Below are 25,489 nucleotides of genomic sequence, written 5' to 3' on the forward strand. Positions count from 1 at the left end.
AAGAGACGAGGACTGGTAAATGTAGGCACACGTACGCACACGCACGTGCACCGGCGGAGGAATAACGTTCGGCAGAGTTGCATTATGGGAATGAAAATACACCTGCATTGGAGACTGAACACATGTATGTACAACCGAGTTTCTGAGTTTCTGACTGATTGACTGATGTTGTGAGTGAGTGAGTGTCGCACGCAGCAATATTCCAGCTATATAGCGGCGGTCTGTAAGTAATCGAGTCTGGACCAGACAATCCAATGATCAACAGCATGAGCATCGATATACGCAATTGGGATACGATGACAAGTCTCGATCTTCACGGGTCTCTCCACAATGCAGACAAATACAGGAACCAGTGTCAGTTTCATTCTAATCCCTTTATTTGATCTCGTCACTATATGGCTGAAATATTGCCGAGGTGACGTTAACTTCTAACTCACTCACTCACCTTTATTTGAAGCCGCGTCTTTCTTTTATTGCTGACAGTAAAGAAATTTGAAGCAATGGCTTCAAACACACACACCCTGATACTACCAACAAACACACGCGCGCGCGCGCACATGCAAAAACTCGTCCAAACACGTCCCTATGTAACAGTTCCACCCATACGTTCGACGTAAAGCCCCATTTAACAGCTGTTCAGGGATGTCTTTTTGTACATTCATAAGGTTCTTTTCTACATCGTGCTCAAAATATTACTCCTACTTATAATGTGCACACGACAAAGACACCATTGTTATATCGTCTTCGATCGAGTACCGCCTGTGTCCAACATCATGGCCGAATCATTGACGCAGAGGAACAGCTGGTGGACACTACCGTACACAACATAATAACGGACGAGGCACGACTTCATCTGCTGATAAGGTTTCATATAGAGAACGCGAACTACAATTGATCTGTGTGCTTGAAATATAAGAAATATATGGAAAACCTTCGTGAACTGTGTATTTGTGATTAACAAAAAGAACCTTAGCAAAGTAAATATTTTTTGGAAATAAAAGTGCTAACATTCAGAAAAACGCTTTTTCACAGGTTCGTGTTCCTCTCCGTTCTTTATGGCTGATTTTTTGTTCAATACATCAATACACTCAGGCAGGAGTTTTAGAACAACTGTCAATGATAATGATTATAACGTATCCATAATCAATAATCAATATCAATATCGGTGACACATGATGTACACGCCCTTTATTGAGACTACGGTACAACAACGCTTGTCTCAACCGTGGCAGACTAGTTGTACTCATAGACAAATCAGGTTACCGAGTTCTCCTGGTGAATTATGAGGTAACGTTTTGTCCAAGGACATATGGCAGGGTTGCGATTACCTAGCTAAAACACCCGGATGTGCTACTGGGGTCGGAACGGTAAGGTTGACGTCAGTGTGACACGACGACGCCGTCTGTGTGGGATTGACGTGTTTTAGGTATGTATTCCGAACAACTAATCATGATAAGTCTATTTTAACACATCTTTCTTTGTTTATGTCTAAAAACACTTAATTTGTTCGTTAAAGCAGATGAGTGATTTTTGCATTTTCCTTAATGAGCAATATCACAGTTGAATCACGAGTCACGTAAACGGGTCTCGATCAGGTAAACGAGGATCATCACCGATATTCGATAGTGCACCGACATAATGGAGGCAGGTCTGAAATCCGGGCTGGTGACAGCTGTGGTCTCCAACCCATGTCTTGCCACAAGGCGACTAAGCGGGTGGTCAGTCCACTTCAAATGTTGGTTTCGTGATATCACTGGATTGGGTACAGCCATACGTCTTCGGCGTGTACATATCACAAACCCGTGAAGGTCCGGGTTAGAATGAACCTTCAGTAACCCATGCTTGTCGTAAGAGGCGACTAACGGGATCGGGTGGTCACGCTCGCTGACGGTTGACACAGGTCATCATATCCCAATTGCGCAGATCGATGCTCATGCTGTTGATCACTGGATTGTCTGGTCCAGACTCGATTATTAACAGACCGCCGCCATATAGCTTGAATATTGCTGAGTGCGGCGTAAAACTAAAATCACTCACTCACACTCTACATATCACAGTGGTCTGAGGCAGAGCTACTATATAGTGTTTCCCCAAGGATCCAAAGAGAGCAGGGAGACAGAATTCAAAAAGGGCACCATTATTCTAACACGGAAATGCAATGACATATTTCCAAGTATCAAGTAATCCATACATATGATTCTTAAAGGCTCAAAGAGCACAGTTGTTTCACTAAACTTCAACATAAAAAATACTAAACACAAACAAGTGTCGATATCAATTATTGTATTCTTTGAACAGCAATCTTTTGAGGAACACACTGAAAGAGGTCAGTCTCATATTCTTTTGTTCTAAGTATATGCCTCAGTTGAGTCTCAAGAACCTCTGTTTAGGAAGTCTTATTACAAACACTTAACCTATCAACATTCCAGAATTAATATTGAAGGTAAACTGTTACATCCGTGAAGATCCGGGTTAGATTTGATCTTCAGCAACCCATTCTTGTCGTAAGAGGCGACTAACGGGATCGGGTCGTCAGACTCGCAAGCTTGATTGACACATGTCATCGTATCCCAATAACGTTGATCGATGCTCTTACTGTTGATCACTAAATTGCCTGATCCAGACTCGATCATTTACACATATAGATGGAATATAGGAGGGGAAGCCTAGTGGTTAAAGCGTTCGCTCGTCACGCTGAACACTCATTTTCGATTCCCCACATGGGTACAATGTGTAAAGCCCATTTCTGGTGTCCACCGCTGTGATATTGCTGGAATATTGCTTCTAGCGGCGTAAAAGTAAACTTACTCAATCATTCCACATGGTCTCGTCAGCATGTAACTCAGTCATGTACATGTTCTTCGTGAAATAAAAGTATTGAAAAACCCATTCTCGTATGTATGGAATCTTGCAAAGGGCAATGTTGCATTGTCGCATTGTCGCGCTTTAGTCAACTGTGACACTTTTGCTTGTTCTTGTAAGGGCGACAATGTGACGGTGCGACAATGTCCCTTCAAGAGTTCCATACATATACAGAGTTATCATACCTCAGCAGTTTATATTTTTCTATATTTAATTTACAAGAAGGATCTTCCATGGTCGTCATTTGGAGAATTCCCGCCTCTCTTCCAAAATGTCACGATTTCGTCAAAGACTTGGTGCGTACCTTCTGGCGCTTGTGTTTGTGTGGGGAGGAATGTCGTGGTTGTTCCTGATGTGGACGCACCTCGAGAGTGATGGAACACGATTGCCAGGGAAGACAGAGCGTCATCAAGGAGACAGCATGCTGAAGGGGGAATACAGAATAGCGACAGGAAGGGAGGACGTCGACAACGCCACTGTTGTGTTCAGGGGAGACTTACCTCCTGAACCTATGCCTAATGAACCCGACTTTGATGTTGTGCGACACCTTTTCAACATAACACGTGCCGGTAAGTAACTGTTTGGGAACAAAAAAACACATCATCATTATCTCTTGCTTTCCCATGTCTTCGTCCATCCCCGGGATAGTGGGGTAGCCTAATGGTTAAAGCGTTCGCTTGTCACGCTGATGACCCGGGTTCGAATCCGGACATGGGTACAATGTGTGAAGCCCATTTCTGGTGTCCCCCGCTGTGATATTGCTCTAATATTGCTAAAAGCGGCTTAAGACTAAATTCACTCACCCACTCTTCCATCCCCATCCAAAGACCCATCCAAGGACAAATGATTTTGCCTTTTCAAAACTGGTCCAGAGTTGGTCGCGATGTCGCGTGTCGCGTTTTGAATTTTGCCTCATTTTGCATGTATTTGAGAGGGCGACACCCTTCCAGGATTCCATAGTTTAGAATGCTAAAACCCGTCACACACTCACCAAACCAACAGCCACCACTCACTCACTCAACAGAAGAGTTCGATATTTAACCTTTTCTTATAGACAGAGGTAGGAGATTTAGATTTAATGTTCAAGAAGAATACAAGATTCAAATACTTTAAATATCTGTGTTGTAGGCGACGGAGGTATAGCGTTCCGCCTTGACCCTCAAAAGTTACCCCTAGAAGAGCAAAAGAAACACCAGCTTGCCTTCAGAAAGAACGCCATGAACGAATACGTCAGCAACATCATCGGCGTGAGACGGAAGCTGAGGGATGTGAGACTGGAGGGGTGAGTTGTCCAGGTGCTTGGTTTACACAGGTGTACATGGTTTACAGATGATACATATTAAGTATCCTTGGTACATGGTAGCCTGTGGACAAAGGAATGCTTTGATGGTTACACGATGTACAGATACATGGTTTACAGATGATACATATTAAGTATCCTTGGTACATGGTAACCTGTGGACAAAGGAATGCTTTGATGGTTACACGATGTACCGATACATGGTTTACAGATGATACATATTAAGTATCCTTGGTACATGGTAACCTGTGGACAAAGGAATGCTTTGATGGTTACACTATGTACAGATACATGGTTTACAGATGATACATATTAAGTATCCTTGGTACATGGTAACCTGTGGACAAAGGAATGCTTTGATGGTTACACGATGTACCGATACATGGTTTACAGATGATACATATTAAGTATCCTTGGTACATGGTAACCTGTGGACAAAGGAATGCTTTGATGGTTACACGATGTACAGATACATGGTTTACAGATGATACATATTAAGTATCCTTGGTACATGGTAGCCTGTGGACAAAGGAATGCTTTGATGGTTACACGATGTACCGATACATGGTTTACAGATGATACATATTAAGTATCCTTGGTACATGGTAACCTGTGGACAAAGGAATGCTTTGATGGTTACACTATGTACAGATACATGGTTTACAGATGATACATATTAAGTATCCTTGGTACATGGTAACCTGTGGACAAAGGAATGCTTTGATGGTTACACGATGTACCGATACATGGTTTACAGATGATACATATTAAGTATCCTTGGTACATGGTAACCTGTGGACAAAGGAATGCTTTGATGGTTACACTATGTACAGATACATGGTTTACAGATGATACATATTAAGTATCCTTGGTACATGGTAACCTGTGGACAAAGGAATGCTTTGATGGTTACACGATGTACCGATACATGGTTTACAGATGATACATATTAAGTATCCTTGGTACATGGTAACCTGTGGACAAAGGAATGCTTTGATGGTTACACGATGTACCGATACATGGTTTACAGATGATACATATTAAGTATCCTTGGTACATGGTAACCTGTGGACAAAGGAATGCTTTGATGGTTACACGATGTACCGATACATGGTTTACAGATGATACATATTAAGTATCCTTGGTACATGGTAGCCTGTGGACAAAGGAATGCTTTGATGGTTACAAGATATACAGATACGTCTTACACATACATGTGTTCAGTCTCCCATGCAGTTATATTTTTATTCCCATCATGCAGTTGTGCCGAGCGTTACTCCTCCGCCGGTCTCCCCAGACCAGCATCATCATCTGTTTCGTCAACGAGGCGTGGTCAACGTTGCTGAGGCTGATTCACAGTATCCATGACAACACCCCGCCCCACCTAGTAAAGGAGGTGATCCTCGTCGACGATGGATCGTCATGGGGTAGGTGCCGTGTTTGTATGTTTGTTTGCTGTTTTACGCCGCACTCAGCAATATTTCAGTTAAACTGGCGTACAAAAGAAAGTACACACACGGTTCTTTTAGATTACTTTCCAAAACGCGACGTAAATGTTTTGAAAAGAGTTTTTACAGTAATATAGAAGTCCCATTCCTAATATGTTGCCAAAACACCGCAGATATCGTGCCCAATTGCGAAGTTGCCAGTCAAAATCACAACACTTTTCAAATAATCTCAAAACACCAGGTGTGTACTTTCTTTGTAAGTCAGTTTTATATGGAAGCGGTCTGTAAATTATCGAGTCTGGACCTGACAATCAAGTGATCAACAGCATGATCATCGACCTACGCAATTGGGATACAATGACATGTGTCAACCAAGTCAGCGAACCTGACAGACCGATCCCGTTAGTCACCTCTTACGACAATCATGGGCTGCTGAAGACCAGTTTTAACTCGTATAATGTCTATAGGGCTTGTCAATCAGAGGTTGTAATTGAGATTTGAAACCTCTGATTAACCAGATACAGAATCAAAATAGTGGTGGGTATGATGTCCATGGTAGAAATAACTGGTAGTGTGTGATAGTCTGTGTCTGAGATGGAGAGGTTTATGCTGCCTTGAGCATATTGTAACCATATGTGATGAGGGATGTCACCAGAATCTGGTTTCTCAAGCTGTAGCTATTTGGAAACTCGAACACTAATATTCGCCGTGACGAGCGAACGCTTTACCCACTCTGCTACTGAACGCCACTAGAAGTATTTAAAATCCGCGGATACGAGACATTACAAGTGGGCTTATTTATACGTGGACATAACTTTAGATAGTGAAGCGAACCAAGGTGTATTTCTACACAGCAAAACGTAACAGTGACTTCATACTGTGACGTCATCAACCAGATGTCCCAGTGTGAACCAGAACTCTTCTACCTCCACAACATGCACCCTCGTTTTCATAGTTGTCAAATGTACCGCCACGTGTTTATTTTTCTTGTTAGGAAATGCATACAGTTGCGATACTGATTAACAACGATGTGCGTCCCTCCAATAATGTTAACAGCAATGCGACCTTTAAATCGCGGTCAGCCGTCAGAGGTTGTAACAGCAATTTGAAACCCCTGATAAATCGATCCGAACTGACAACTTCAATTCTCAATTTCATGCTTGTCTGGACCGGTTGCTCGATGTGTGTTTATGACTAGTTTAATTAGGGGTTGTAACTGCGATTTGAAACCTCTGATTAAGCAAATTCAGAATTAAAATAGTCAGATTCGTGTCCTTAAAAGGATTCGCCATTTCATATTTGTCTGGACAAGTTGCTCGATGTGTTCATTTAGAGGTAGTAACTGCAATTTGAGGCCTCTGATAAACCGATCAGAAAGTTATAAGGATTTTCCATTTCCAGATTTCCTGGGGAAGCCGCTGGACGCCTACATGGCTCGGTTCCCTAAGGTGCAAATAGTCCGAGCCAGGAAGGGCCTGGGGCTGATGGTGGCGAGGACATTGGGCTACAACTACACCACGGCGCCCTTCATAACGTTCCTGGACTCACACTGTGAATGTTTCCCAGGTAATCTACATGACGACTCAGACTTGACACTGGCCACAATCATGTTTAAGACCATTGTAAATCAGTTAATGTCTATGAGTGACAGTAAACATCAGTACAATATGTGTTGGTTTACATCAATGTATGTCAGTTGACGTCAATGTATGTCAGTTTACATCAATTTGGGTCAGTTTACGTCAATGTGTGTCAGTTTACATCAATGTGTGTCAGTTTACATCAATGTTTGTCAGTTTACATCTATGTGGGTCAGTTTACATCAATGTGGGTCAGTTTACATCAATGTGTGTCGGTTTACATCAATGTGTGTCAGTTACATCAATGCGTGTCAGTTTACATGAATGTGTGTCAGTTTACGTCAATGTGTGTCAGTTTACATCAATGTGGGTCAGTTTACATCAATGTTTGTCAGTTTACATCAACATGTGTCAGTTTACATAAATGTGGGTCAGTTTACATCAATGTGGGTCAGTTTACATCAATATGTATGTCGGTTTACGTCAATGTGTGTCAGTTTACATCAGTGTGGGTCGTTTACATCAATGTGGATCTACGTGGGTCAGTTTACATCAGTGTGTGTCAGTTTACCTCAACGTGGGTTAGTTTACATCAATGTATGTCAGTTTACATCAATGTGGGTCAGTTTGCATCAATGTGTGTCAGTTAACATCAATGTGTGTCAGTTTACATCAATGTGTGTCAGTTTACATCAATTTGTGTCGGTTTACATCGATTCGTGTCGGTTTACATCAATGTGTGTCAGTTTACATCAATGCGTGTCAGTTTACATCAAAGTATGTCAGCTTACATTAATGTATGTCAGTTTACATCAAAGTATGTCAGTTTACATTAATGTATGTCAGTTTACATCAAAGTATGTCAGTTTACATTAAAGAACCACTAAACTTTGTTTTTGTTACTCTTTTAACCATTACATATGAAAGATTTGTGGTTAGTCTTATGCGGAACACCAAATTTATTCTTTAAAACTTGTGGTTAATTAATACCGAGCGATTAAAAGTGGCCAAAAGTCGCCTGCTTCCCTCTCGCCCGCGAACGAAACCACAGACAGGTTACGTAACTCTGTCGCCAGAGCACTGCAGTGACGTCATATGAGGAACGATTTTCAGTTAGTTGGATAGAAAGTGTGTAGCACGCTCATCATTTTGTTGATTTCTCGACATGAACGACGACATGCCGAATCGTTGCTTTGTCGTCAATTGCCCCTAGGGGTCGGGTGATGGTGTCACCATGCACAGATTTCCACAGGACCCCGCAGTTCGTGCTAAATGGGTTATGTTTGTGAGTGCGAAGCGAGCGTTGTGGAAGCCTGAAACGATATCTTACTTGTGTTCAGATCGCTTCACGGAAGTTAAAGAATCAAAACTACTTACTAGTTATAGTAAAATATGTATATGATTGATGACCATAAAGATTTTCCATAACACAACTTGTAACATAACGATTTCTTCCTCGGAAGTGAGGTTGTGGTCGAAGTAACAATAATATTGTAAGTAGTATTATATTGACACCCACCTCGCTGCCAGGAGAAATTGTTATGTTATACGCTATGTCATGCAAACTCCTATTGGCCATCAATAAAATACATATTTTGCTACCAGTAGAAAGTAGTTTTGATTTTGTAACTCGGTGAAAACAAACCTAAATAGCATTTATCCACAGACTGGCGGATGTTCCCGACAGAATGCCGCCATTTTTTGAAAATCGTAAAGTCTGTTAGAATTAATGAGATTATAGTTTGTTTTCATCAAGTTAGCAAATCAAAACTTCTTTCTACTCGTAATTAAATATGTATTGGAATCATAACCAAAGGATTTTGCATGACACAACCCATAACATAACGATTTCTTCCACGGAAGCGAGGTGGGGGTCGAAGTCACAATACTGCGCGATAACTTTCTTGCTACATTCCCATGGTTAATGTCCACTCACCAGTATGTAGATACTAGTCAATGTGCGTCTTTATATTTGGTCTTATAACCCTAATTAAATACTTGTATGCATTTTGAAACTAAATAAAAGCAGACGATCTGCTGAATACTTATAGTGAATTTATAACAGAACTGTAATATCTAGACATTATATAGTTTGCCAATGTGAATCATAATTCGCACACACCCCCTAGTGCATGTTGTCTGTCTCATTACACTTCACGGCGAAAACAATGATTCTGTTGATATGCTACGACAAATGAATAAAAACAAAATGCAAATATTAAAATTAAAACAGATTAAACTTATAGGAACAATATCAGGCCATTACCTTGTTCGAGGAATGTATCCATCAATATCAACAAAACTGTTCCAAATGATGTGCCTTTAAACAGTTTAATATACGAAAAAGTGATAAATCTTTTCAGGTATTGGTGTATAGTCTCATTGGTCACCCAAGATAGCACACCTGGCAACTAATTGCATAATGTCCGCCTTTCTTTAAAAACAGTAATTTAGTTAGCCAATAATGGGCAATCAATCAATGTATTGCCGGTTAATCCTTTGAAAGAAGGACGTTGTTTTTACGCAGACACCGACACGACAGAGTGTATTCAGTATAGATTAGTAAATCTACTTACATAAACACTACCTTTTGACAATTCCGCTGTGTAAGATGAAAGTAATTAATCAATCAGCGTGTTATCGGTTAATCCTTTGATCGATGTTTATAATGTTGAATATTTACTCCAGACACAAGAAATGCCAAATGGGAACCTTTGTCGGGTAATCTAAGTGTGTTACCACTAATTATACCTGTTGTAAATTCATTAACTGACCATCAAGTGAATGATGACAAATAACATATGTAGGTATATACCACCTAACACGGGTTACAACAAGGGAGTATTAATTGCTGTATTGCATGTGAAAACTTATGGGCCGACACTGTTTTGAGAATACAAACAGATTTTTACATGACATGATTAAATATCGAGGTAAAAAAACACAGAAATGGGATCAATTTGAATCAGTCATTATACAAATATGGCCTAACGACACCAATCGATTTTGACAGAATCGTCTATGAAAACAAGTTGTAACTCGGAAACTAGGCAAAGCAGGAGACAAAACTAAATGACAGTAGATTGTGAGAACATATAGCTTTCATTTTCCACAACAATTGTCACGATTTCAGGTTTATACAAGCCTGTAAACAAGATAATTTAACCCTAAAATGTAGATGAATTCTGCATCGGCCCTCAAAGCTATTCCTCATATGACGTCACAGATGCGCGCCGCTCTGATTGGTTGAAATTTCGTTCGCGGGTGAGAATTGTGCACTGTTGTCAAAAGGTCGATTTAAGTCAATTAAAGGTCGAAATGAGTAGTTTTAATGACGGGGTTTCATTTATAACGATGCCAGTTAGTGATTTATGTATTTTTACCCCTAGGGTTTATGTGACCTTTAATGTATGTCAGTTTACATCAACGTATGTCAGTTTACATTAATGTATGTCAGTTTACATCAACGTATGTCAGTTTACATTAATGTATGTCAGTTTACATCAAAGTATGTTAGTTCACATTAATGTATGTCAGTTTACATCAAAGTATGTCAGCTTACATTAATGTATGTCAGTTTACATCAAAGTATGTCAGTTTACATTAATGTATGTCAGTTTACATCAATGTATGTCAAATTACATCAACGTATGTCAGTTTGCATCAAAGTATGTCAGCTTACATTAATGTATGTCAGTTTACATCAATGTATGTCAAATTACATCAACGTATGTCAGCTTACATTAATGTATGTCAGTTTACATCAAAGTATGTCAGTTTACATTAATGTATGTCAGTTTACATCAAAGTATGTCAGCTTACATTAATGTATGTCAGTTTTCATCAAAGTATGTCAGCTTACATTAATGTATGTCAGTTTACAGCAATGTATGTCAAATTACATCAACGTATGTCAGCTTACATTAATGTATGTCAGTTTACATCAAAGTATGTCAGCTGACATTAATGTATGTCAGTTTACAGCAATGAATGTCAAATTACATCAACGTATGTCAGCTTACATTAATGTATGTCAGTTTACATCAAAGTATGTCAGTTTACATTAATGTATGTCAGTTTACATCAAAGTATGTCAGCTTACATTAATGTATGTCAGTTTGCATCAAAGTATGTCAGCTTACATTAATGTATGTCAGTTTACAGAATGTATGTCAAATTACATCAACGTATGTCAGCTTACATTAATGTATGTCAGTTTACATCAAAGTATGTCAGTTTACATTAATGTATGTCAGTTTACATCAACGTATGTCAGCTTACATTCATGTATGTCAGTTTACAGCAATGTATGTCAAATTACATCAACGTATGTCAGCTTACATTAATGTATGTCAGTTTACATCAAAGTATGTCAGTTTACATCAAAGTATGTCAGTTTACAGCAATGTATGTCAAATTACATCAACGTATGTCAGCTTACACTAATGTATGTCAGTTTGCATCAAAGTAAATATTTGTCGGCGTACATCAGTGTATGTCAAATTACATCAAAGTATGTCAGTTTACAATAATGTATGTCAGTTTACATCAATGTGTGGAACCAATCTGTTTACATGCGTCACCACTATGACCTCAGGGTGGCTGGAGCCCTTGCTGACCCCCCTGGCCACGGACCCCAAGGTGGTGACCACGCCCTGTATAGACAGTATCGACAAGAACCACTTCGGCATCGGTGTCGGGCCAGATGCGCTGGTTGGGGTGGTGGAGTTCCCGACGCTGCAGTTCGGTTGGCGAATAGCGCCCCCGAGAGAGAGGAAACGGAGGAAGAGCAAGCTGGAGCATGTCAGGTAATATATTTATCTTCATGTATAGAGTATCGATTTTGTCGTACGCAAAATTCTGAATCCGCTGATGCGTTTTAGTTTTTGGCGATTCATGGGATTCGGGTGATTCTACGATCAAAGGCGCCAACTCGTGGGTTCGAAACCCGGATCAACCCTCTCATACACCTTGGCTTTCAATGCAAAATGTGTATTGTTTCCAAAGAGGATGGGTTTAAGTGATGTGTCACTTAGCACTCTCCATAGTGCCGAGGTGATAAATAATATGCTGTCCAAATGGCTTGCATATCATTAATTACAAGCAAACAGTGATGCCAGACCCTTGGCGAAAGGTTGAACTTGTCCTGCCCGTTCGGGGGCGCATGTCATAAACACACGCAAAGGCAAGTCATTTGTTCATTCCTTTTTCATCCCTTATTGACCAAACCAACAGTGCTCAAATACGAGTTGAGTGTGTTTATCCTGTTACCTTCACGGGCCGAACTTCTTATATTGTATTCCCAGTGTAGTTCTATTATACATAAATCATAATCAGCTTGAAATTGACGCTCGCAAACACCGGGTGTCTTCACTGATTTTCGGGACCCATTCATATAACTTTCACTGCAGTGTTTCCCTTCACACGAGAGGATGGATAGTCAAGACAGGGTATTCTTTTCCATTGACGTTCGGGCGGTGGGGTAGCCTAGTGGTTAAAGCGTTCGCTCGTCACGCCAAAGACCGGGTTTGACTCCCTAAATGGTACAATGTATGAAACACATTTCTGGTGTCCCCCGCCGTGATATTGCTGGAATATTGCTCAAAGCGTCGTAACACTAAATCCACTCACTCACTCCACTGACGTTCTATATCTATGTTCTATTCTTAAACATCCCAGAAGCCCAGCAATGGCGGGAGGCCTTTTCTCCATCACGCGTGAGTTCTTCGATCTTCTTGGAGGTTTTGACCCTGGAATGAAAATCTGGGGAGGGGAGAATATCGAGATGTCGTTCAAGGTAAGTCTATAACCATCACCATCTTAAACCTTGGCTGAAGTTCTCGTATTTTCTTTCAAAGTACTTTAAGTGTGTTTTTTTAAGAGTTTCCAGGAAACCTATTCCCATTTAGCTCACTCAAGATTTTAGAGTCCCTGATCGACTGATTCTATATATGTAAATGTGTGTGTTATTATCCGGTCGGCAAACAGCTGCGATATTGCGTAGGTGATAATATTAACTCCCTCCCTCGACATACCCTGAACTATTCATCCATTCAACTTTCTCATCTCTCGTGAATATTTCGACTCTCCTGGAGCATAAGGAACTGTCATGGGAATTGCTCCCGTTCTACAGCTAAAGCATGCCACCACAAACCAATCAACTGAAAAATGGATACATGAAATTCTTCAAACACGCTGCTGTCAAATTGTAATAGTTGTTCAAAGATGGTTTTATTGGTTGATTATGTTCCTCATTAACATCCAATGGGAGCGTGCGATGCAGTCCTCTGCGGCATCATCATTCATTGTGAGGAGTTGTGTCCCTTAGGAGAGACAGAATTCGCAGATTTGTAACATGGACACTCAACCGTCTTAACTACTGATATGAGCGTAACACAGTGACTACCATACGTAGCTTAACCTCGATTCCTCACCCATAGGGTAAATAGGTCCCCTAACCCAACGGGTTTTATCCCCTAGTATGCTGAACCCTAGTCAGGGTAACAAAAAGTACCATTGTTAATATATGTATCTTCTTGTTTTATGCCGCTACCGTGGGACCGTACAACACACCTTCCGCTCTGTCCACTAGAGCAAGTCGGTCGTAGATCAAAAGATTCGTTTTTCTTTTTGTAATTTGGAGTGGCACTATTTCAAAACAAGGAAACAAGGAAAATTCTATAATCGAGTCTGGACTAGAAAATCCAACGATACTTACCTCAAGATTTCAGCAGATTATCCAAGGACTTAGGCACATTTCCCGCGTCAACCATGTTACGAAAGGTGACCCTTAATCAATATCACTCTTAGTCACTCGGGCGGTGGGGTAGCCTAGTGGTTAAAGCGTTGGCTCATCACGCCGAAGACCCGGGTTCGATTCCCCACATGGGTACAATGTGGGAAGCCTATTTTATGGTGTACCCCGCCTTGATATTGTTGGACTATTGCTAAAAGCGGCGTAACACTAAACTCACTAACTCACTCCAGTGTTATAAATGTTATAACAACATCATAAATACTTCCATTTTTGTTTACCATAACGAAACTGCCATAATGATGTTCCACCAGATCTGGATGTGCGGTGGGCGGATTGAGACGCCCATCTGTTCACGTGTCGGTCACGTGTTCCACAGTCACAACAGCTACCAGGGGCTACGTTCGGGGACCTTCGAGGCCGGTGATGCCAACAACGCCCGCGTCGTGGAAGTGTGGATGGATGACTACAAGAAGTACTTCAACCACTACAGAAGAAAAGTTCGTGAAACACGCTACGTATGTCTATATACAGAAACTTACAATAACATATTACAACGCTTCCTTAGCCTCCGGTGGGGAACTCCAGCAATCTTCACACACTGTACCATGTGGGGAATCGAACAAGGGTTTTTCACGTGAGGAGCGAACGCTTTAACCACTATGCTACCCCTATTAGTAACAACTTGTGTCATTCAGGCAAGCCGTATGGCGACTCGTACCCCTCTTGTGGGCATGTTCATGACTGGGCCTTGTCTAAGCGCAAACGGGGACGAAGATGAAAATAGTCTAGGACTATTTCCAAGGAAAGATAACTCTGAAATTCCAAACATGGCTACTCCTAACACGAAAGTCACTTTACGTAAGTCTATTGTGTCGTTAACAAATTCAGTAACAAAATAAAAAAATTTAATCCCGGAAACAATATTAAAAATCGATAATCGCAAAGAAACTATTTGACCTCATTCACATTTTACTACGCGCGATTTGATCGGTTTGCTACTATTCTTGGCAATAATGGCGTACTATCCAGTCTTCTTGTAGGTCACGGTGGAAAGAGGCGAGTAGTTACGAATGGGCTACCCCATCGCCACCAACGTCATACATGGTTATACATGTACATTAACTAAGGTTATATCGTACCAAAAGAGACCAATAATTTTAGTTCGTAATAACTGTAGTTTTGTACGCAGTGCGAATAAAGTATACAGAAAATGATAGAGGTTAAAAAATGCTCGCTATAGCCTACGCGTCTTCGTTATAAAAGAAATTTACTGTAATTTCACCACAAATTGCAATCGCCTTGTCTTCCTCGACGCGCAGGGGTGATGGCGTAGCCTAGTGGTTGAAGCGTTCGCTCGTCACGCCGAAGACTCGGGTTCGATTTCCCACATGGGTACAATGTGTGAAGATCATTGCTGGTGTCTCAGGCGTGATATTGCTAGAATATTGCCAAAAGAGGCGTAAAACCATACTCACTCACTCACTCCTCTGGATCGGTAAGAGGCAACTAACGGGATCGGGTGGACAGTAGTGTTGGGAATTGGTTAAAATCTCATAATTGATGATTGGTTCATTACAACCGATCAATCATCGAAAATAATTGGTTAGCGTCATTTATGAAATTTGTTAATGCACATAAATATAAGGATAAAAAACATGTAGTTCTTTGGGGCTTTTTGGCAAATTTCACATCTTTAAAGGATGACTAGTATTTTAGGAACATAAGTTTCTTGGAGCCTTTAAGATAACTTCAATCATGACTTGGAACGAGCTTGTAGTGCTTACAAAATGTAACAGACAAAACCATCCTTGTGAAAAATATTGTTAATGAAAACAAGTGTTCTAAAATTGGTTGTGTTCGATTATGAGAAATTATGATCGATTGCTTGGTCGTTTAGTCACTACGACCAATCTTCGATTATTTCAATTAATTGGACCACAACTATTGGACAGGCTCGCTGACTTGGTTAACACATGTCATCGTATCTCAGTTGCCTAGATCGATTCTCATACTGTTTATCACTGGACTATCTGGTCCAGACTCGATTATTTACAGACCGCCGCCATATAGCTGGAATATTGCTGAGTGCGGCGCTAAACACCAACCAACCAACTCTAGAATCTCCCCCTTTGTCATATTTTAGGCTTACCAGACAGGGTGCGTTCCACAAAGTGATCGTAGCGCTACGACTGTCGTAAGTCAATGTCAGTGAAAGAGACTTACGATCACCTTAGCTCTAAGATCCACAAAGCAATCTTAGCGCTGCGACTGTCGTCAATGTTAATGAGACTTATGAACACCTTAGCGCCAAGATCCACAAAGCGACCTTACGACTGTCGTAAGTCAATGTTAGTACGAGACTTACGATCACCTTAGCGCTAAGATCCACAAAGCAATCTTAGCGCTGCGACTGTCGTCAATGTTAATGAGACTTATGAACACCTTAGCGCCAAGATCCACAAAGCGACCTTACGACTGTCGTAAGTCAATGTTAGTACGATACCTTACGATCACCTTAGCTCTAAGATCCACAAAGCAATCTTAGCGCTGCGACTGTCGTCAATGTTAATGAGACTTATGAACACCTTAGCGCCAAGATCCACAAAGCGACCTTTACGACTGTCGTAAGTCAATGTTAGTACGAGACTTACGATCACCTTAGCGCTAAGATCCACAAAGCAATCTTAGCGCTGCGACTGTCGTCAATGTTAATGAGACTTACGAACACCTTAGCGCCAAGATCCACAAAGCGACCTTACGACTGTCGTAAGTCAATGTTAGTACGAGACTTACGATCACCTTAGCTCTAAGATCCACAAAGCAATCTTAGCGCTGCGACTGTCGTCAATGTTAATGAGACTTATGAACACCTTAGCGCCAAGATCCACAAAGCGACCTTACGACTGTCGTAAGTCAATGTTAGTACGAGACTTACGATCACCTTAGCTCTAAGATCCACAAAGCAATCTTAGCGCTGCGACTGTCGTCAATGTTAATGAGACTTATGAACACCTTAGCGCCAAGATCCACAAAGCGACCTTACGACTGTCGTAAGTCAATGTTAGTACGAGACTTACGATCACCTTAGCGCTAAGATCGCTTTGTGGATTGGGACCCAGTTGTTTATATATCCTAGATATGCAAGTATGGAAATGAATTACAATGGTTTTTTGCACATCACTGCAAACAAAAGTGATAACTGTCATAGTGAAATGAAAAATTAAGCTGATGTATATCACCTGTGCCAAAATATGCTCTTGTCATGGTTTTACTGCACTTAATCAGAATCAGTGGTTCAACAAGCAGTTTTCGTAGGCCCTTCAGTGCAAAACAGCAGATGAGAATCATCTGACCGCTGTGATTGGATGATTTTGTTTAAGATTTCTGCGTTTTTTAAATGTACATCCATTCAGTAAATAAAACGATCCATATTATTCGATATTTCTCGCTGTCTTTTTCAACATGATGACTTACGTTGAATGTGACCACAATTATTTTCAAGTATGTGACATTTTGTGAGGAACTGGGTTCGCCTGAACATGTTCATGTACAATGTATTCGGAAAAAGAGATGGTTAAAGAAGTCTTTTTGCGTTTATTTAATTTCAGCTTTAATGCCAAGCAGCGCACACATATGCATGTAAAACCTGTCGGTCGTTTAGTCAAATAGCCTTTAAATATATAGTTACTTTAAATGTCAGTCGAAATATCTTTGGTTCAGTGTACCTTCATACCTTATCCTTTGTGAACAAACTGCTAGACTATTTTCACGTCCTAATTACTGCTTCACAGATACCAGGAGATGTCTCTGAACGCCAGAAGCTAAGGGAGAGAATTGGATGTAAGTCCTTCTCCTGGTACATCGAAAATGTGTACCCGGAAGTAGCCCTACCGGGAGACGGTATATACTCAGGGGAGGTAAGTCAGTGCAAGATGGCGGTCCGAAGCTGCCTTTTCTTTCAGTACCCGTGAAGGTCCGGGTTAGAATTTTTTTTTTTACACTCACTTTTCTTTCAGTTGAACATGATACAGGTGAACAGCTGAATCGAATGGATTGGTTTATCTGTAAGCGATATTTCTGGAGTGTATAGCTCACACATCCATTTTTCTCTATATTACACTACATTACAAATATTTAAAAACACATATTGAAATTTTGAATGTTTTTCTCGTAATTTCAATTTTTTTCGAAGTCTTTTACTTTGTGATTATTTTAATTATTTTTTTTTTAAATTTATATATACTCAAAATTTATATTTTAAAAAACTAGCTGATGCTTTCAAAGAGGCAGATTGCCGTTTCTAATTATCTCTGAAACACATGAGGATGGTAAGATGCAGTATTGTGTTTGTATTTTTCTTTGGCCAAGTTGCTTAGAATTTTGTCTGGTATTTGAGAGAATACCAATGGTGTTTTATGAACAGTCAGAAACTTAGCACTCCTATTTGTTTAACCTAAACTGTTTCCTTTTTCAGATACGTAACGAGGCCTTTCCCAAATTGTGCCTCGATATGATGACTTCCAAAGAGGGGGGTCACCCCGCCATGTTTGGCTGTCATGGGCAGCGGGGTACTCAGGTGAGTTAAATGATGTTTGGGGTGTCGGTGTTATTTAGCTATATAAATATTTCTTTTCGGAGGGTGGCGAGGATGGGCGGTATTGGCGTCACGTATTGGTTTGTGGAACTTGTTTGAGAGGCATTTAGAAGTTGGATCAGTGAGGAAGCATGACAATATACTAAGTATGCTTATACCGCAAGCATCGCTATTCCATCTACCTAATTTAACCAACCAGCCATCCATTCTGTTCCATCTACCTTTAATAACCGTCACGTAACCAACCAACTCATTATAATGAAGACATTGCGACATTGTTCATGCATATATATATATATTGTATTCCTTCCTGGTTTGTGGATGACTGACTGAATGTCCGACTCTCTAGAGTTACGACCCATAACGATGTCAGGATCGGCTGAAAGTTGTGAATCACAAACAATATTCATCATGATTTGACCTGCTACTCTTGGGGTCTCCCCCTCTGGCACACTGTCAGCAAACTCCCCCTGCTCGCCTATTTACATTATTATGTGTACCTGTGAAGATCCGGGTTAGAATTGATCTTCAGTATCCCATGCTTGTCGTAAGAGGCGACTAACGAGATCGGATGGTCAGGCCCGCTGACTTGGTTGACACATGTCATCGTATCCCAGTTGCGTAGATCGATGCTCATGCTGTTGAGCACTGGGTTAATCTGGTCCAAACTCGATTATTTGCAGACGGCCTCCATATAGCTGGAATATTGCTAACTGTGGCGTTAAACAACAAACCATCTACATTATTATGTTAAAACCACGATGCTTGGACACATTTACACTTCGTGTTTCCAGTTATTCGACATGACGGATCTTGGAGAAATCGTGTCGTTGAACCGCTATCTGGCCCGAGTACACGGCGGTGTATTGTCTAACCAGAAGAGCAACTGGGGCTCTCGAAAACACGTCTGGGATTACAAGGTAGCTAACAGTAGCTAACTCACGATTTGTGAGTGCCAATTTGTAGACCGATTTATGTAATCGTAAAAGTGTAATTTCAACGCATAAATCATACAGACCAACAAATTCCCTCTTCACTAATAATTCAGCGTTGGCTTCCCAAACACGCCAAAGACCGGGTTCGATTCCCCACCTGGGTACAATGTGTGAAGCCAATTTCTGGGTGTCCCCGCCGTGATATTGCTGGAATAATGCTAAAAGCGGCGTAAAACCATACTCACTCACATACTCACTCTACACTGAAGCTAAAACTAAAGATTTTAATTTCCATGCCTAAGCGTTTTTCATAATGCACGTGTAAGAGCTGTATTTATAATCCTGGTTAACATAATACAGGACAAATAAGTCAGAACAGTTACCATTACTATGCAGCCTGTCCTTTTAATTTGCATGCTTAGCTTCCACGGGTAACAGCTGTATTTCATTCATCCTGGGTTAGATCATAAAAGACCGCCTCCGTGGTGTAGTGGAAGTTAGAGCGTCCGCCCGAGCGGAAGGTCGTGGTTCGATCCCCGACCGCGTCATACCAAAAGACGTTAAAATATGGTACTTGTTGGTCCCTGCCTGGCGCTCGGCATTAATGGGTACAACAAGGACTGGTCGGCTCGGAGTCAGTATAATGTGTCTGAGTGGGGTATTCATGCTTCACTGCGGCATGTGTATCTCAGTGGGTTAGCACTATAAAATCGAAAAGCACTTCAGTCTGGGCTAGTACAAGCAGCCGCACATACACATACACACGCAAGCACGTCGTCATATGAGCGAAATATTCTCAAGCACGACGTTAAACCCAATTTCACCTCACCTCACCTAGATCATACAGCTCTACAACGTCCGGACAAATAAGTTAGAATAGTTCCTTAGTCAACTACAGAAAATGATTCAAATCACTGAAATTATCATCATGTATGTCTAGTGACTAGCGGCTTTGAACACTCAATTAACTCACACATTGTACCCATCGGGAATCGAAACCGGTCCTTCGGCGTGTCGAGCGAACGGTTTAACCACTGTAGGCTATTCTCATGCTGGAAATTATAACTGGCTCTCGCGCGAATTGCATGTGCGGCGTCAAACACTGTTCATTCACTATTCGATTTTACACTTTCAGATAAATGTAGTATCTCATCACCAAATTCATGATAGGCTGAGTTAGAGAGGCAGAACGTGACAGAAGACACGAGTGACGGTAGGAATCGATTAAACTATATATTGGATGGTTAGAATCTGAGATAAGTACGTCAACAGCAGTAACGCTGCTCATTTTAGCAACAACACAACAACGGTGTTGGCGGCGATATGAAACCAGTGACATCGTTCAACGCATTATGCAACATAAGTAAGAATGCCTGATGCTGTGACGAGAAAATATTTGATGTATCGAGAAATTAATCGAAATTTCAAGTTTTGGAAAGAAACTTGAAATAACGAGAAAATATTCGAAGCAACATTTCTGAGTACTATTTATACTTCTTCATAAGAATAAACTCCGAAACGGGACTGTCCGTATTTTAGTCTCCAGTCCGATATAAATAATGCATTGATGTGACAAAAATAAACCCATACCCGTGCACACTCATAGAAAAACAGGCGGTGGGGTAGCCTAGTGGCTAAAGCGTTCTCTCGTCACGCCAAAAACCCGGGTTCAGTTCCCACATGGGTACAATGTGTGAAGCCCATTTCTGGGGTCCCCCGCCGTGATATTGATGGAATATTGCTAAAATCGGCTTAAAACCCAAACTCAGTTAGTCATTGAAAACAGGTCAGCTTGACCTGTCCTCATCTAATTATATTGAAAACATGTCTCCGAACCAAGGCTATTCGATTTACATCATAAATTAGTATAAAGACATTTACGAATTGATCTAAATTTATCAATTCATCAAAAAGAACGTTAGACAGTTATTTTTTCTTAAACACTTTAATAAGTACGGATTGCCCTTCACAGATGTTGTTAATTAACCACTAAACTTTGTTTTTTGTTACTCTTCCCCCTCACCATTTTTCACAAAGTGGTGATTAAAGCGCCCATAAAATATCACTTACTGACCGCAGTGTGGACTCTAACTGCAAGTCTGCAACGGTTGTACAGTTAAGACAGTCTTCAAATAACCGCGTTGAGACATATCTAACTACGGCGACCCAATCAATCAATCGATCTATCTGTCGATTTAAGTTTTATTTAATTTAATTTACCGTTGTAGGAATATTGAGTTTTGTGACATTTTCTGTAAGTCAAAATTTAATTGACCGTTCTAAGAATACTGAAATTTAGCGACATTTTCTGTAATTTAATTTAATTTACCGTTGTAAGAAAACTGGAGTTTAGTGACATATTCTGTAATTTAATTTGATTTACCGTTGTAAGAATACTGACGTTTAGTGACATTTTCTATAATTCACTAGTAATATCAATAATTAAAATACAAGTTGTTACTTTAACTATATTATCATATTCATCATAAGCCGGGTTTCTTGTTTTGCAGGTAGCTGACACATGACGTCGTCTCGATTATCCTATTCTTCTTCCACCATGCTCAAACGTCGACGTAACCTTGACCTACTGTTGGTGCTAGCTGTGTTTGTCTGGGGAGTGATGGCGTGGTCCCTCTTCAGTTGGGTCCACAACGAGAAACGGGGATCCTTGCCGAGGATGACGAGGAAGTACGTGGCGGACTTTATGCTCAAAGATGAATTTCGGATGGTGCCAGGAAGGGGAGGACCGGGCAAAGCATCATGGGAACGTAGAGAAAATATGGCATCCCCAGAGTGCCGTTAACGCACATAGGACTTCTTTAAATAACACAGCTGGTGTACATGTTGAGAAGAAAGGCAAAGAGGACGTTCACAACGCCACTGTTGTGTTGAGAGGCGAATGGCCACCTAATCCACTTCCTAATGAACCCGACTTTGACGTTTTGCGTCGGCTTTTCAACATTACAAACGCTGGTACGGATCTAATGTTTTTATTTGTTTTATCTTTTCACATTTTATTCACATTTGCCGCTACGTAGGATTAGCCCTGCATATCTGCCAACATGCTATTTTCAGGAGTTTTGTCATTTCCATAAATGGACATTGTTGATTGTATTCGACCAAATTCTCCAGTTCTTCCATTCCATGACGTTTCTTTCTATTCTTTCTAAGAGATGTTACATTTGAATTCAAGCCTCTGCAAAAATGGCTGAAAATGCAATTATTCTTTTTAAATTTCGACATTGATAAATTAAATATTTCACATGTACATTAAGATAATCAACCATGACACTTCAAAAATTACCATAAAGAAACTTTTTTGTTTGTAAAAATATCAGAAAAACTAAATATAACTTATAAGTATTCATTTAGAAACGCCCAAAGATAATTAAAATGATGCCAATATTATCTCTCTTGTTTCAGCATGGACAATGTTCAGAATCAGTAATATTTTTTTTTTTTCAACCATGTATATGTTTTTACTATATCATTCTCAATCTTTGGTTGAAGCTATTTCACTGTATTTTCAAATGATATACGATGAAACAATTCAAGGGGTTTTTTTTTTCATGAAACATGGACCCAAAGCGTTTTGTAAAATTCTTCCATAAAACAATTTTGCCGACTAATTTGAATCAAGCGAAATACCGTTTAGACGTGGACAATAGACGTGGACAATAGACGTGGACAAATGTTAGCAATCGTTTTATTTCTTTAATCTCAATTTCAGTTTTCGTATATTAACACGGAATATTTCTGAAACTTATCTTATACTAAGAAATATTCCCTCATCATCAAATACATCTCTCACAAATACAATGCCGACTTTATAGTGAGTGAATATAGTTTAACGCCGTTATAGCAATATTCCACCAATATCACGGCGGGGGACACCAGAAATGGGCTTCATACATTGTACCCATGTAGGGAATCCAACCCACGGGTCTTTGGTGTGACGAGCGAACGCCTTAACCACTAGGCTACCCCAACCACACATTGTACACATATGTTGAATGAACCCAGTCCTGCATCGTCACGAGCTAGCGCGTATGACGACAAGGCTACCCAATAAGCTGGTTCCCGGCTCCCTTTGCGCGCGCTAACGTATTGCGATATGCGAGACGGGGCCCAGCTTAGGCTACCCAACACCTTGTCTGTCATGCAGACCCCGAAACAAATATATCCAAGAAAGCCCATGCCCAAGAAAGTCCAGATTTTCACAGTTTCAGTTTCTGAAAATGAGGAAAGTCTCTGGGCTCCTTTTCTTCATATTTTATGATTATTGTTTTATGAACAGTTTTTCTTCTGTGAAATATGTTCATGTCTGTGACTAGATGTTGGTCTACCCAACACCCCGTCCTTAGTTTTTGACGATTTTGGCTGCACCCCTCGTTTGTTCATCGAGCGGGTCCTGTATAGTGTTGTAACCTTCCTAAATCAAGCATCCAAGTTGGCCGCCATTTTGTCAAAGACACTCGATTCTTTTCACCTTTTTCTACTTTTTGAGCATTCAATTAAAACATTACTTTCTAGGGGATAGAGGCGAGAGGTTCAGCATAGACAAAGACAAACTGCCCCCTGGGGAGCTCAAGAAATATCAGGATGCTTACCGAAAGAACGCCATGAATGAATACGTCAGCAACATCATCGGCGTGAGACGGAGGATGAGGGATAGCAGAGTGGAGGGGTGAGTTATCCACAGGAGCAAAAACTCATGTCCGTACTTGCTGTGTTTTATATGATCGATTTCTTCATGTACATTGAAATTAATACGAGTTATCTCCCTTACCCTTTCTCCGTCGCCCTGTCCCCAATGCCCACGTTTCAATGAAAATCAAGGGCGGGTAATTTGCAGTGGCTTTGATTTCTAGATAATACGTATTATCTCCCTTACTGTTTCCCTGTCTGTAAAGCCCACGTTTGATTGGCCGTTATATGTAAATCAAGGGCGGGTTTTGCGATCGCACGAACCACGGGAATGGATCCAGGGTAGTGTTAGTGTAAGTGTACCGAAACACAAGTCAGAAGCTGGCACTCGGTCCATTGAAGCCCAACTTGCTTGGCACATGTATATTACACATGGGATTTTTATTTATTTTAATCACAGCATAATTTTTTATATGGGATTTCATTATGACAGATCCTGGCGTGAAATTTCAATGATTATATGATTCGATTTTTGTTATTTGTTATTGCTTCCCATTGCTGTGCTCTTACAAAGAAAGCTTATGTTGTCGAAGCACAATACACAGGCCCTCGTGTCTTTGCGAGGATTATTTTTTTACAAAAATACATTAAAATGTGAGATGACCCCCGACTCGAAATGCTTCACAGTTCAATACATAATGAATGAGTGAGTGAGTTTAGGTTTACGCCGCTTTTAGCAATATTCAAGCATTATCACGGCGGGGACACCAGAAATGGGCTTCACACATTGTTCCCATCTGGGGAATCGAACCCGGGTTTTCGGCGTGACGAGCGAACGCTTTAACCACTAGGCTACCCCACCGCCCCAATACATAATGATATGGTCGGACACTTCTATATACCCCACCCGCCTGCTTTGCCAATCGCTACGCTAGTCGATTGAAACCCGATTATTGACTCTCAACTAAACGATATTGACACAAATTGATGACGATACATCCGCACAAAACGGGGGTGTGGTCAAAGCAAGCCCTCCGATTGGTCACCGCCTGTAAATCTGCACATTCTTTATAAATTCGCGGGAATTTTTACTTTCATCGACTGCTTGACTTGGAAATGTAAGATTCTTTTTTTCTAGCAATGGCTTCCCAAAAGAAAGCTTCAGGTGTAAATGTCTCCTTAACAAACATCAACCAACCAGAGGGCTTGCTTCGACCACACACCCGGTTTGTGCGGATGTATCGTCATCCATTTGTGTCAAGATCGTTTAGTCGAGAGTCAAAATCGGGTTTCAATCGACTTGCAGAAATAACAATAAAGAACTGGTAGGGTGTCATGAGTGGTGCTCGATAGGCCAATCATCCAT

At 40.7% G+C, this 25,489-nt stretch overlaps 1 protein-coding gene across 1 annotated transcript in view; it reads left to right on the forward strand.

The window, feature by feature from the left end:
• Positions 1–3,133: 3,133 nt before the first annotated feature.
• The window catches only part of LOC124291190 (putative polypeptide N-acetylgalactosaminyltransferase 9), a 30,797-nt gene continuing 8,441 nt past the window's right edge, over positions 3,134–25,489 (forward strand). Inside the window, exons 1-10 of the mRNA XM_046728124.1 lie at positions 3,134–3,431; positions 4,029–4,144; positions 5,424–5,589; positions 7,012–7,176; positions 11,788–11,998; positions 12,870–12,987; positions 14,259–14,462; positions 17,739–17,864; positions 18,422–18,523; positions 19,336–19,461. Of these exons, the coding sequence (XP_046584080.1) occupies positions 3,134–3,431; positions 4,029–4,144; positions 5,424–5,589; positions 7,012–7,176; positions 11,788–11,998; positions 12,870–12,987; positions 14,259–14,462; positions 17,739–17,864; positions 18,422–18,523; positions 19,336–19,461 (1,632 nt within the window). The remainder of the gene's footprint in view (positions 3,432–4,028; positions 4,145–5,423; positions 5,590–7,011; positions 7,177–11,787; positions 11,999–12,869; positions 12,988–14,258; positions 14,463–17,738; positions 17,865–18,421; positions 18,524–19,335; positions 19,462–25,489) is intronic.

The sequence above is a fragment of the Haliotis rubra genome, unplaced genomic scaffold (assembly GCF_003918875.1).
Source record: "Haliotis rubra isolate DU_JTF1 unplaced genomic scaffold, ASM391887v1 Scf485, whole genome shotgun sequence".
Lineage (NCBI taxonomy): Eukaryota > Metazoa > Mollusca > Gastropoda > Lepetellida > Haliotidae > Haliotis > Haliotis rubra.